Source organism: Siniperca chuatsi, linkage group LG16, assembly GCF_020085105.1.
Source record: "Siniperca chuatsi isolate FFG_IHB_CAS linkage group LG16, ASM2008510v1, whole genome shotgun sequence".
In the NCBI taxonomy this organism is placed as follows: Eukaryota; Metazoa; Chordata; class Actinopteri; order Centrarchiformes; family Sinipercidae; genus Siniperca; species Siniperca chuatsi.
The window spans coordinates 16,475,114-16,489,860 of NC_058057.1; the positions used below are offsets into that span (position 1 = coordinate 16,475,114).

The 14,747-nt window shown below is 39.5% G+C and overlaps 1 protein-coding gene across 1 annotated transcript; it reads right to left on the bottom strand.

The window, feature by feature from the left end:
* Positions 1-341: 341 nt before the first annotated feature.
* Positions 342-14,382, bottom strand: rab32a (RAB32a, member RAS oncogene family). The gene is made up of 3 exons (XM_044169372.1): positions 13,909-14,382; positions 4,325-4,602; positions 342-1,675 (listed from the first exon to the last, which is right to left on the bottom strand). The coding sequence occupies exons 1-3, from the start codon at positions 14,120-14,122 to the stop codon at positions 1,526-1,528; spliced, it is 642 nt and encodes a 213-aa protein (XP_044025307.1). The 5' UTR covers positions 14,123-14,382; the 3' UTR covers positions 342-1,525.
* Positions 14,383-14,747: the final 365 nt, after the last annotated feature.

Consider the following 14,747-nt stretch of genomic DNA (forward strand, 5'->3'; position numbering starts at 1 on the left):
GCTGTCTTGATCCAAGATGTCTACGTGCCAGTAAAAACACTGAATTTTATAATCTGATTTTGCTAATTTGCTTGGGACAATGGACCATAAAATCTTAGCAGGGAAACTAAATGTTTATACTGTATTTGAGCTAAATACTGTGCTTAAAGTGTATGGTGCAGACCTCATCTATTCAGTTACATAGCTTGTCAGTCAGAAGGTTATATGATTGAATGAATTATGAATGAAAGCATGTTGGGCAACACCAACATTGTTTGTTATTACATATATAAATTCATACATTTAATCAATTTTATAGATAGATACATTTGGTCAGTTTAATCACTAGTAGACAACACACATCTGTTAAAATGTTTATTCTATTTTGGTCTTGTAGATTTAAAGTATTTTCACATGTAAACTTAATCTCAACTCCATGTAAAAAAAAGAAATCCTTCATATTTCATCTGAACACTTTAACAGATTACCAACCCTACGTACAAGAGAGTGTAGTCCTCTGTCGGGTTCTGTTTTTATGACATCTCACCAGTTGTATAATGCATGACCCAACACATTATAAAAAATACATACTGTAAATCATTTCTACATTTTCATACCAGTGGAAAGACAATCAAACAAAGATTTCTCAGTGCCTCATCTAGTACTGTTTTTAGAGTTTTTTTCTGGAATGCTGTATTGTCCATCTGTATCCATGTAAATGTTGGCGTTCCCCTCTAATTAACATAACAAAAACTGTATTATGGCACATTATTTCAGAGAAAATATGGCATAAAGACAACAATTCATGACAGTAACATGATATTCGATAACACTTTGACAATGCTTAACTTGTTTGCTTACTTTTTACACAGTAGTCTAAAGAACAGCTGGAAACACAAACATGAGTGTGCTGTAAAAGATGTTGTTTAAGGGGCATTATCTATGTTAACTGAAAAAAATACTTCAGAAACACTGAACAATAAAAGTGTCTTGTTTCACAGATAAATGCTGAATGACAAGGATACTGAGAGAGAATAGCCCAAAGTGACAGAAATTAAGAGGCTACAGCTTGTTTTCTGGTTTGTGTTTCTCAACTTTCTGCTTAGTTTGCACCCCTTCTCAGGCGTGGTATAGTCCAGGGCTTCAGAGGCTGTCGGGAGAACAGGGGGAGCAGACTGGTTCAAGTGTGGAGGGCTGGGTGGGGTTCATAGTTGGTGGTGGAATACACAATCAGGGAAATATGTGGTGAGACAAACACAACAATAAAGATCCTGTGGTTTAGAGGTGTGGGGCAAAGAAGGAAACAGCCTGGTAGAGGCAGTGACAACATCAAGATAAAATTGGGCTTCTATTCTGGCCTAGGGGAAGCTACAATGAGAAGCTTGGATGTGCAGGTCAGTGCAGGGAGGACAAGATCCTGGAGCTTTGAAGACCCAAAAATTCATATTCCTCAGAGAGGCTGCAACAGAGGGTTGAGAGCCACAGGCTGGATGAACAGGTTGGACCACCAAAGGGAGGCAGATGGGTAATGTGAATGGAATGAGTGCTAGCAGCAGCCTGACTTGCTCTCAGCAGCCACAGTCTCCTGGTCCAGTTTGATCCGGTCTCCATTGCTCTCCTCATATGGCAAACCTTTGTCGTTAGCCAAGATATTCTCTACCAGGAAACGCGCTGCCTCGTCCACGTTGATGTTGTCCTAGGAAAAGGTCAAAGTAATATGAGTGGTGATAAGATTTTGTACATTTACACCTTCGTGACAATGCAGACACTAGTCCCTTTCCTTGCTTTGGCTTGCCCGTCAATGCAGCATTCTACGTTTAGCAGGATGCTTCTTTTCAGAATTGCTTTGGAAATCCACTAAACCCTTTTATATGATCCAGCAGCTGGGAGACAGAGATGGTTTCCAGAGAGCCAATCTGAGGCCAGCAGAGACAAGGTAAAACTGCTTTTATCCTTCACACTGTGACCAAAAGCTGTCATCCCACTCTACAGTAACAGAGATGTTTACAAAGAGGCCTGCGTATCTTGGGTAAAAGCAAACAGAGGTTAAGTGTTTTGGGGTTTTTTTTGGGGTAACTGAAGTATATTTAAAAAAAATGCTTGCATAAAAGAAAATTACTGAGTTGCAAAAGTCAAGAATTACATTAGCAATGAAAATCTAAATTACTTATTAGTTTAGAAAATACTAACTAATAAAACAAGTATGGCAAGAAGCAACGCAGTATATTATTTACCCAAATTTACTATTCGAATCTGAGTTTTCTGATTAATTGGAAGTGGATGTGAATACACATATATGATTAGGAGTACTGTCTACATCACTCTTAAACTTTTATGATTTTTTCAATGAGTAGAGGGCATGCACCAATCAGAACCAGTCAAACCTCCTAATCAGACATTAGTCGTTGACTACATAGCAAAGGCTGATTAGGACCAGAGAAAATTAACAGCCCCTCAATATTTGACCTGCTTCAGCCCCAAACATCACAAAAACAATGCATATCTCATCATGATTGTACCTTATTCTCTTGTACCAGCTTTTGGAAAGTATATAATTAGAGAAACAGAAAGAGAAAGAAAGTTTGGTGGTCCTTGACAGAAATTCAATCTCAGGTTGTTGTAGGTTCAGTTAAATACCAGTGTGACTGGCACACAAAACAACAACACTTCATTGTACTCACAGAAAGGAAATGGCCAGAGAGGCTTTGCACACATCACACAAACATCACGTGACACAGCTGCAGGGCCTAAGGGTATTTGGAATGAGTTAACCAAGTTTTCTCTGGCTTCCAAAAGTCATCAAAGCATTCCTCAACATGGAAGTATAGAGGAATGTAGAAGTGTGGGTTTGCAAGTGTCTTTTGGCTTCTTGACTTGAGAAAAAGGAGGTGAGGGAAACACGGGGGGGGGGGGTATTTCCTGGAGTCTCATAGTTAAGAAGCTGAACATTTGACTTGCTGTGATTCAAGCACTCGTCAACTGCATCTTTCAAAAGGAGGTCATTTATCACTGAGCATGAGCTAGCACATGCCATCAACTGGCAGCCTTTTGTTTGTGTCAGCCCCATGCTCTCACACAGTTACTTGCTGATCACGCTGATATTATAGCATAGTTTACACTTCAGACAAAACAAGCTTTACAACACAGACTGACAGCTGTGGAAAGTAAGTCGATTAACTCAAGTACTGTACAATTTTGAGGTACTCCACTACATCTGTTTCATACTTACTTTTTACGTTGTTTTATTTTTGTTTGGTTTTTTTTTTTTACATATGAAGTTTAGAAAATGATGCATTTTTACAGATTAAACTACCTAACAGTATATAACTACAAACGACAATCATGATCCATTAATATAATAATATAACATTGACAGGGGGCATTTTGGATTATGAGCATTTTTACTTTTGACACATTTTGTTGCCAATACTTTTGTACTTTTTCTTAAGTAAAATTTTTTAATGGGGAATTTTCATAGTGTGGTATTCCTACTTTTACTTTAGTTAATGATCTGAATACTTCTTCCATCACTGCAGACTAAACAGTAAGATATGTTTTAGCCCTTACATGTATGAACTTCTCTTAACTGAACATTAGTTGAAGTGAGAGGCAGCCAAAATGGTCTCACTTCACCAGATTCTACTCACAAGCATAGTGTAAGCACACAAACACAGTAACACCAAACCTGTGACAATGATCACAGTTGGGGAGAAACAATACAGAACATTATCTTTCAGAGCCCTACCCCTCACAGCTCTGGGCTGCAACATCAATCAACGTCATGTGATAGGATATCACACCAGCTGACCAACAAATCTTTTCACTGGTTGGAAATATAAATGTCTGTAGATGTTGTGCATGAATGGCAAAAATGGCAGGACAAAAAAAAATGGTTTTCACAAATTTCCTGTCACATAATTCCAGCCGTATCATTTGTCAAAGTTTCAAAGATTTAAGAAATATTGGAGCTCCCATTCTAGTCTCCACTTTATTCTTACACTAATTATCTAAAAACTGCCATACTTAACATGGAATTTTGGATCAAAAATGTTAATGTGAACAACTGCTGAGTGAGTGCCCAAGTGTTTAACAAAAACAGTTACTACATGTAACTATTTCACAATCGCCACAGTGTAACCAGTGTCATTACACCATTCAGAAGGGGCCCGGCGTCCCCGCAGGATAACGTCTGAGAATTTCATGTCTGCCCTGAAAAGTGAACAAGCTAAAATATTAAACTTTTAAACAGATGTAGATAGGAATGTATGTAAAAGAGCATGGATCTATTTTATGCATACTGTATGTGCGACTAATAGCTTCCCCGTCTAATGTATTGATCTCTCACCTTAGCTGAGGTTTCAAACCAGCCCAGAAAGCCAGTCTCTTTGCAGAAATTGTCCATTAGGGCCATGTTGTTGGAGCTCTCTTTCTTCTGGTCGCACTTATTGGCGAGCAGCACTGAGGGGATAGGGTTGCCATTAGCCAGCTTCACCTTGCTGTCCAGGTCATGTTTCCACTTAGACACTGCCTCAAACGTGGAGCCCCTTGTCACATCGAACACCACAAATGCCCCCACGGCCTCTTTGTAGTACACTCGCGTCATGTTCCCAAATCGTTCCTGACCTGGGGGATAGAAAGAGAATTTAGTGGAGTTTTTGCATTTTTACAAAGCAGCTAAAAGCTAGATGAGTAATAGGGTTTTGGGTTTGTGAAAGATTAAAAACGTGGATGTGATGAATCCTTCAAAAGCAGATGTGATTAAACATCCAAACCAAAATACCAGAACAGTATCTTAAAAGGATGAAACCAAATGTCTAGCCCCAATCTTGGTCGCAGACACACTGAGTATTTCATTCTCATTTCCTTCTCCATTTTGTCAGAAGCGAAACAATTTTCCTCCTCTAAATGTGGCAAAAAAAAAAAAAGATGAGGATAGAGATGGTTCTTATTCGACCTACTTTCCCTTCACAGAGAATGGCAGAAGTAATCTGCCATTATAATAAACCCATTCTCTGTAGTCATTCCCGGAGAAAATCTGAGATGATATTCCATAAAGGCAAAGCCAGGGGAATTACCAGCAGGATACGAGGTGTCACTATCAATCTGAGAAGGCCTCTTCTTTAACACAACGGACCACTTTTAGGGTTTGTTTTATACTTCCCCAAAATCTACTGATTGTATTCACACCACACCAACTCCTTAACAAAGGTTAATCAGCAATTGAAGAGAATATCGTCCATATTCTTTTGCTAAACAACGATGCAATAAATCAACTGTATATTTAATTTATTTTGAATTTGTTTGTTGCAGTTTTCATTTTTTGTATTTGAAGCGCATTTGAGTTTTTTAGATGCCACTACATCATGGAAAATCACTACAGGTAGATCTAAGGTTTAATAACTTTAGTCATAACAAATTCAAATTTCCATGGAAATTTCTGTACTTTAATTAGCACATTTAAAATTAAACCATAAGAGGAAACAGACTCTTGGAGGAGAAAAAAAATTCCAGAAACATCGCTCTTAACATACCTTCAAGTCTGCACACATCACTTCAGCATAAGAGTTCACTGACGCAGAATGACAACATTTTCAGACAGAACGTTGTGGAGATTCTTTAAAATAATTTATCATTTTCCTGCCAGGAGCCTATGGTTAAAATAACATCTACTATGTTTCACACAGTTCAGAGTTAGAGCTCTTTGTCCAGATACAAAAGCAGTTTTACATTTAAAAGTTAGATGAAGGATTATGGTTGGTCTTTTGATGACAGCAGTTTTTTTCTCACATAAAAAAAAATCTTCCTCACACACACACACACACACACACACACTATCTTGCGTAAGCCATAAATACTGTACATACCCAAATATGTTCCTGTTTGAGTTTTTGTATGTGTGTATACTGTGGCTCACCATCCTGAACATCCTGAGCTTATCATGGTCAAAGGTCTGTTAACCTACTGAGGTATATTCATTCGCACACACACAATTGATGAGTTGATGATTTTCCAAGTATATCTAAAAATATAGGTCTCTTAGTTTTCTGATGTAAACACACCTACAATATAACAGCATGCAAAGATCACTTAGATCGATTTAGCTATTGTCTAAACTTGTGATTGCAGATTACCAATCGTGTTTTGATTTTTGCTGGTAGGGCTATCATTTCTTTACAGTGGATCACAGATTGTGCCTTTAAAAGCACCTGCTCATTTAACATCTTTTCAGATTCAGTCTGTGCGAATATATCAGACTGACTGGAGGTAGCATTTGACGTATTTAGCACATATTTTTGCTATACTGCTCCAATTTAAGAAAGCCTACAGGGCAAGTGTAATTGTACAGTGTATTAGACAGTTAGCCTCCACTAGAGCTGAGTTACAAAATAGAAAATGAACCAAGAAAAAAGGATTGAGGAACTGTGAGCACAGCTTCTCCCAGCATACTTTCACTTTATTGTAGGTACTTACCCAATCACGCAAGGTACTGGAGTGGTGTAACGCAGTGCGGGTGTGAGCGAGAGAGTGAATACACTGTGGGGCCCACAGGCCGGACGGTAATTTCTCATAATTGAGAGTCTAATTTTAGCTGATATAACCCCAGGTGAATTCACCAGAGACACGACACAGTGGGATAAAGAGTTGATAGACTGAAATAAGAATTTCATTTCCAGGTCTTGTAGAGCTCATACATCCAGAGTGGAGGTAAAGGCAGAATATAGAAAGAAATAACTGGCTTAATCATTTTCAAGGCACTTGTCTTCCTTTTATTCTACTGCAAGGTCTGAAGGAGCCCAACATAATGTTCAACCAGAAGTCACTGAACATTATTGACCACAGAGGCAAACTGAAAATGTTTTCAGCTGTATTGGTCGATAAAGATGCAGGAGAAAAGAGGCAGAAACGTCTCAAAAAGCTGCTAAAGAACACAATATACCATGTTTTATTCAGCCAAATGAAACAAACTTAATCTTAAAGGACAGATGAGCAGACCCATTATTATGTGCCGACTTTCATAATAAACAACTTTTACTACGGTGAAAACATAGACGAGTGATGGGACAATGGCGGAAAACGTCTTTTTTGCCTGCTCACCTTGGACCAGGAAGTGGTTTATATAAAGTGCCGAATTGCAAGGTTGCCCAGCACGCACTGACTTTATAATTAATTAATACTTAATTATTTAACTCATATGTTCTGACTGAATGAATGATCATTCATTTACTCTAGGAACTGAGGACAAACTGTTTCATAAACACTGAAGAGGTCATTGTCTACATGCAACACTTGATTTTCTGACACATCAGTCCTGCTGGGTCGATGTGTAAGCACAGCCAGTCTCGAGGTGTTAACTTCACTCCTCCTGGGAGAGAACTGGCTGGATGGAAAAGACTCGTATGGGGTGATTATATCAATCAATATCACCGATTGCAGTTGCACACGTGCATGGACACACACGCTCACACATACACACCTGGCTGTTGCAGGGTGTAATGAGTTATTTGAGGTATCAATAAGGTGTCGTGGTACTGCGCAGAAGTCACTAACGTTAAATGACAGCAAATCCCATGATGCCTAACCTTTCAAGTGTCATAAGTAAGTCCTGATAATCTTTCTGCTGCATTTACTAAACCCAGTCCTGTTGGACACTGCAGTTCTTGGCATGTTCATCAAAAACTATTGAAAATGTTACCCAGTGCAATGTTGTGTCTCATTGATGTGTTATAAACATTTTTTGGTCAACAATGTAAGTCTATGCCACAGAGGAATATATCATTATTATTATAATCCTTTCTGTCTATAAAATGTCTGAAAATGGTGAAAAATGCCCTATAATTTCCGACAGCCCAGGGTGATGTCTTCAAATGTTTTGTTTTGTCCGACCAACAGTCCAAAACCTAAAAATTTAAAAAGTTAAAAAGTTTACTGTCATGTATGATGAAGAAAAGCATCAAATCCTCACACTCAAGTAGCTGGAACCAGTAAATGTTTGCTTAATAAATGATTAAAAACAATTATCATGATCAAATTATCAAAATAGTTGTTGATTAATTTTCTGTTGATCAATGAATAAATTAATTGATTAATCATTGCATCTATCTATGCACTAACTATCACCAGACCTATCCTTTACTGGTATGTAATGGCCAAACATGGGAATTCAATGAAGCAATCTATGTTTTGCTTTATCTGTTTTCATTGTATAGATTTATGCAGTTAATAATGGCTGTCATTTGTCAGTAACTGGATGTAATCAGTAAGTCTAGTCCAGCTATTACTCTGTAGATCTAGTTCATGTCTTTTCTTCACATCTTCACTCCAAGTTTCTGTTGCCTCCCTGCTCTAATTAGCGAGCTTGTTGTCTCTTTTGTAAAGGTTCAACTTTAAGAACACAGAAGAGGTTAGAGGTCAGGGACTTAGCGTAGGAAGCTCAGCTCTATCAATGTTGCAATTCCACATACAGAGGTCAATAAACATAGTAGATGACTAAATGTCAATTTAATGGTATTCTATACTTTTTTGGTATATTTTCTTTCTTGTTCTATTACCCTGATGATGTGTATTCTTTTTAATGTTTTTATTAGAATCCTGCAAAAGAAATGTATGTCTTTCTAAATAAAAGGACAAATAAATAAAAAATAAAACTAAAAACATTAATGAGTGTCATATGCTGCTAACCCAATCAGCATAAAACACAGAAATGGCATGAGCTGTATGAACAATGGAGCATTTAACCACTGAATGCCAGAGAGGAGCATGAGACTGCAGGAGAGAACAAAGACGTGTGCTGCTGCCTCAACATGCCTACAAACTAAAGAGAAGTACATCTGTATCTGTCCGTACAGAGAGACGGTGAACTACTGTGGAATTCAAAAGGCTTTGAACAAGGACATTTCGGTTCAGTCTACTACACTGATGAGTACTGGTGCATGATCTGAAGTACAATTAGGCATTCTGGGTATGAACACATGAAATCTGCAGTTACAAGACTACTTGAGAAAAAAGAAAAGGTTTAGTTACAGCCACCGTATCGTCTCTGTTTGTTGTGTGGGAGAAACATCTAATCATTATCCATAGCCCTAGCAACCCCAGTTTCCTCTACGGTGGTACATATTGCAATCCTGTGGGTGGGTTACCATAGAAACTGTCCAAGCCAGACATGGCAGTAGCAACAGCAGCAGTCTCTGTCTATTGTTAGGAGGCAACTGGCTGTGAAACTTCCCCACACACCTTCTCAACAACTAAAATAACAGACAGCACAGGGTCCAGTCGTTGAGGTAGCCTTCAGCACGAGCTTTAAAAGAGAGACTGTGAACAACACATGACTGGCACCTTCACATTCCACTGAGCAGCATGTGAAAAGTGACTTACTACAGCTTACGACGGCCTTCAGCACTGAACAAAATCGGAATTGAGGGAAAATCCCCAACCTCTAAGTGGTTATACCCTCGTTTGCCCTCACCTTCACCTGAAGGGTTGGTGGGGGCTGATCAACATAAGGCCTTGGCACAAGTTAGTAGGAATTTAGCTCAAAACAATAATATTTGTTGTAGAATTTTAAGTAGAATTATTACACATGACCCATTTAAACTATTCATCAACATAACAATAGTCTTTTGGGGAATCTGTGAACAGGGAACGAAAAGCTTATTGGTCAAAATCACTATTGGTGGTAAACATGACCATAAACTATAATTTTAACAGGGTAGCAAGGATATAGAAAAGTCACCAAAATGTGAACAGGGAAAACACATCATATTGCACACAATTACTACTACTGCGACTAACAACCAACAATGCACAAAAGGCACAACTATTAACAGATAATGACAGTATAGTAGATGACTGCAGAAATTATCAACTTACAACTGAGATAATGTCAGAGTAGAGTGACCAAGAAAGTCTATTGCAAAGATTGTTACTTGAAGAGCGGGGAAGATAAAACAAGAGGTCAAATGAACTTAACCACTAAGGAGCTCCTTTGTGCATATTGGTGTTGAGCAGAAGGCCCCTTGCCCTTGTTACATATACAGATACAAATTAAAAAGGAAAAACTTAAATGAGTGGAGAAAAGTAAGAAATCCAGATGCTTCTATATAGGGCGCTAAATGGTTGAAAGTATGAAAATTATGTATATACTATAGCCTTTGCAGTCACCTGGAAGTGTTAGACACCACCATCATCATTAAAGGAGGGAAAATCTTTTGGAAGGATGTAGTTCTTTCGTACTGTCCTTACTAAGACAATTTCTGTTGGTTTTTCCTTTAAATTTGTCACCCATCTGTATATTGTGTTTTCTGCTGTTTGGTGTTCACTCAGTGCTCTTTGCAGACAGTAACCTTTGCTCCTTCAATGGCAGTGCCATTTTGTTCGTCACACTGCAATTAAAAAGGTCTCGGCGCCACCTTTATTATGCTCAGTTCTAAATCGCCAAATGGAGCTAAATTGCTTGGCAGCGATTAGGTTTTGCTCAGCAGTTCCCAACTAGAGCTGAAACAATTAGATGATTCATCTATTAGACGATCGACAGGAAATTAATCACCAATACTTTGATAATCAATTAATCATTTAGGTAACTGTTCAAGTAAATGCCAAAGACTACCTAGATTCACTTCCTCATTTGTGAGGATATGGCGTTTTGCTTTGTCTTATGTGACAAACTGAAAATCATTAGATTCTGGAGTGTCAGTCAGACAAACAAGCAATCTGAAGAGGTCACCTTGGGCCCTGGGAAGGTGTGATGGAATTTTTCACTTTTTCCTCACTATTTATAGACCAAACAATTAACATTTTTGGTTTGTGACCCCTTATAATAAATCATGTCTGCTTGCGACCCCTTGCCACAGGTTACAGCCTTAGTGTGGACATGAGGTGTGAACAGTAAAAGCTTCCTGTATTTTTCACAAAAGTCAGAAAAAATAAATTGAATTTTGTGAGACAAAGAATTGTTTTTCTTTTAGTATCCCTTTAATCATTGTGACCCCTCAGATTTATACCTCCTTGGTACCTTTGACCTCTTGCAGGGGGGGGGGGTACCAGGTTGGAAGCACTGGTTGTGCTGACCACATGAAGTTTTGAATTGTGGTGGAAAATGGCAGTGTTTGAGTGACACAGAGAGGGGTTTAGGACTGTGGGTTAGCCCTGTGATGGAAACCACTCTATACATCCTGTTAATGTGCGACCTCCTTCTCCTACAGGAATGTTTGGTCCTACGAGGTGCAGGCTTTTTTACACTATATGCCATGGTGGTAATCATCCTGTCCGCTGGCTTAGACAAATCCAGGAGAGAGTAGCAATTCTGGGTGAAAAGGGGTGGGAAAGCTGCAAGCTTCACACTGTCTTCCATGGTGCCCCCATCTTGTGCAAGCCTCTGATTACTATCATTCCTCCCAGATTGTAATTATTATTAAGGTTGCTAAAAGACAACGCAACTCTGAAGTTGCTCTCAGTGTTGCCAAGAAGATAATTCCTCCTTTTCTGCACGATTAAATGGCTTAATGGCTGGTCTTAATGACTTGGCAAATATACCTCCAGCTTTCACTCTTTCACACCCACGTTTCATTCCTTATTTTATCCATGGAGCGTCCTCAGGCCAGGCCTTGGTGTGGGTGTGAAAAATTAGGTTTAATATCTGTGTCATCCAACCTCAAACTTTCTTTCTGGTCAGAGTGTGTGTGCATGTAAACGGTTCTGTTCACCCAATATGTACAAGCATGTTCCCTTGTCTGAATGATATCTGTCTAAGTGTGTGTGTCAGTGTTTATTTACCCTCGCGGATCCTCTGATCGAGCGTTGGGTAGCTGTGACAGGCAGACGGCCTTCCCTGGCACTCAGTCACAGATGCCCCTGCACACTGAACTCGTGCTGCCAGGGCCAAGGCGACAGCGGGGAGTATAACCCACGATGCCAATCAGTCTGTGACAGACATGCAAGTTGTTGTGACGACAACCCCACACACACACACACACACACACACACCCTCACCCAACTGTCCGCCCCCTTTCTATCACTGCTGTAAGCGATAAATATAAAAACAGCAGTCTTCAAACCATCTGTCCTGATCTGTCTCAGCATATGAGGTTTGTTTGATTGAGGGAGAGGATGGATCTGCACAACCATGGCGGTGGTCAAACGTATGAATAGAACATAGCTAGAGGCAGACTAAGTTACGGTCTTGTTAGTACAAAATTCCCCTTTTTTGTTACTGCCAGCTCAGGAAGGAGACACAGTCAGTGACAACAGCCAGTATGGACAGGAGAAACAATTACAGCGACTAATAACTCTTTCAGTGCAGATGGGCATGTGAGTTTGGACTTTGAATGTCTTTAATCAGAGCTTACATACTGTATATACACAATGAAAGAGACCCATAGCAGACAACTTTCAATGTAGAATCAAAATCTCACAGACTACTCAGGCAATAAAACATTTTACCACAAGGCCAGATGATGAGAAGCTACAACTACCACTTTTGGCCAAGACTATGTGAACAGCATGTACCAGAAACAATCCCTATTCTCTGTGGTGCATGCTAAATCACTTGCACATGGTGATTTTCAACCATCCTGAATATTTTGGAAAAACTTGTTTTTGTGGAATTCTCCTACATCATTTATCCATCTCCATAACCGTTAGCTGCCGCCCTATTTTATTTTATCTTCTTGAACAGTGTAAACATATTATTTACACACGGAAAAAAACATTGAGCCACACTCCTTTCTTCGAATGCCACCTTCTCAGAGAATCACTTACTACCCCTACAGTCCCTCTGCGCATGGGAGCTCATGATTGTTGTTGCTGATTGAACAGACGACAATTTGCATGTGTAAGCTGTTGCGATTTAAATAACGGTGTTGCCATTTATAACTACAGCAACATTACTAAATATATGTCCAAAGCTAAGGTTTATGTGGCCAAGCAATTTCACAAGCCCTGATGTCAGATGGATTTTTGACTATGAAGATACTCCAGATCAAACATGAAAACATGGAGATTAATGGGGACACCCTTCACCCCACATTACACCCTCATTCCTGCTAATTCAACTGTAGCGAGCCTGCATCTGTCAGCTTGGTCAACACTTGTGATTTAAAAGTTAATCATTTTGTTTCCCTACTTCTCATTTCTGCTCACTTCCCCTCTCTCACCTGTCCTTTCAAGCGTGTCATTTTCAGACTCCTCTGTTTTACAGTGTGATATTTTTGTGCTCAGAGATAACAAACAGTGAGCGTTTGAGTAGGGCTGCCTGCATGTGGGAAACCTTTGTTTACACTGCTCTGATTTCTCTCAGCTTGCTTACCCAATCTGGAATGTGTGTGTGTGTGTGCCAAGTTTACTGAAATCCTTTCATGAATACCAAGGATCACATGGGACAGAGGCATTTGAAGAATATTACAGTGACACAGCAATATGAACAACAGCATGGAATAAAGATAAGGGCCAGTAAAGTCACTTAGTAAATCTATAAACACAGTTTTACTCCCTAGAGAAAATCTTACAAGACTATTACGGTGAGGGGGGCGGCGCTCAGTCTGTAATAACAACGTGACCTACATTCCTCTGACAATTATGAGCTGCCGTGATCAAGTGGAAAAGACAACAAGCAGACATGATCAACTTTCTTTTCTGCTGGAAATTTCTCTCCTGCATCTTTGAGTCTTGTGGCCGCCTGGGAATTTAAAGTTTCACATCATATTCCAACAAACGTGCGGGTATTTTTTCTGGGTGAATGTTAAAACTGTGGCCATGACGAAATATATAGTGTCATCATGAAATGTCAACATATTTTGAGACATCTGTCGAACAGGCTATCTGTGAAAGTGAAACTTCCCTGTGTGTCGCACGGAAACGTTGAGCTTGACATCCCTTGGCTCCATCTGGTTCACACTAAAATGTCGCGCTGTTACAAGTGAAGGAGCGTTTCCTTACCTGCGATATCCCACAGCTGTAACCTGACCAGCGTTTTGCTGTCCCAGTTGATAACTTTAAGTGCAAAGTCGACCCCGATCGTCGCCCTGTAGTGCTGCGAGAAAAGCTGGTGCACATAGCGTTTGATGATGCTGGTTTTCCCGACGCCTAATTCCCCGATTACCAGCACTTTGAATAAGTACTCCTTGCACTCAGACACCGAGCCCCCGGCCATGCTGAGACTGACAACTTTTCTCTAAACTCAGATAACTTCTGCTTTCTCGCTCATGTAGGCTTCCTGCGAGGAGCTGTAGTGGACTGAGCAGGGCTGAGGGCCAGATGCAACAGAAAGTATATTTGTCTCCCCCTTTTCTTTCACTAATTCTCCTCCTCCTCCACCTCCTCCCGATGCTGCGCAGCAACCACCTGATAAGTCATAGGACCGGAAATGTAAGGGACGCTTGATGGATGTTCAAGGTTCCTCGTGTTGCTGCGGTCACAGTAAGATTTTCATGTTTACAGAGTCAAGTGTTGTTCCCCATTCAAACTCAAGCTTCCGAACTTTTTCATTTAAAGTGTCATAACTTATCAAGTAACCATCAACCAAAGACACTGGGATTTTTTCAGATATGATTACCCTCTCTGCTTTGAATAATTATTTGTGTCTGATATGTTTTTTTTCTTGAAAAAAAAAGTCCAATTAACTAGTGGAACTTTAAAAAAACAAACAAACACACAACTACTCTTTCTCTCCCATTGAAAAATTAAAATATGAAATATGTTTGAAAATATTTCAATTTCAAAAGTTTAATTGTTGGACACAAGATCTCTCCTACTTCACTGAGAAGTCAATTTGCATA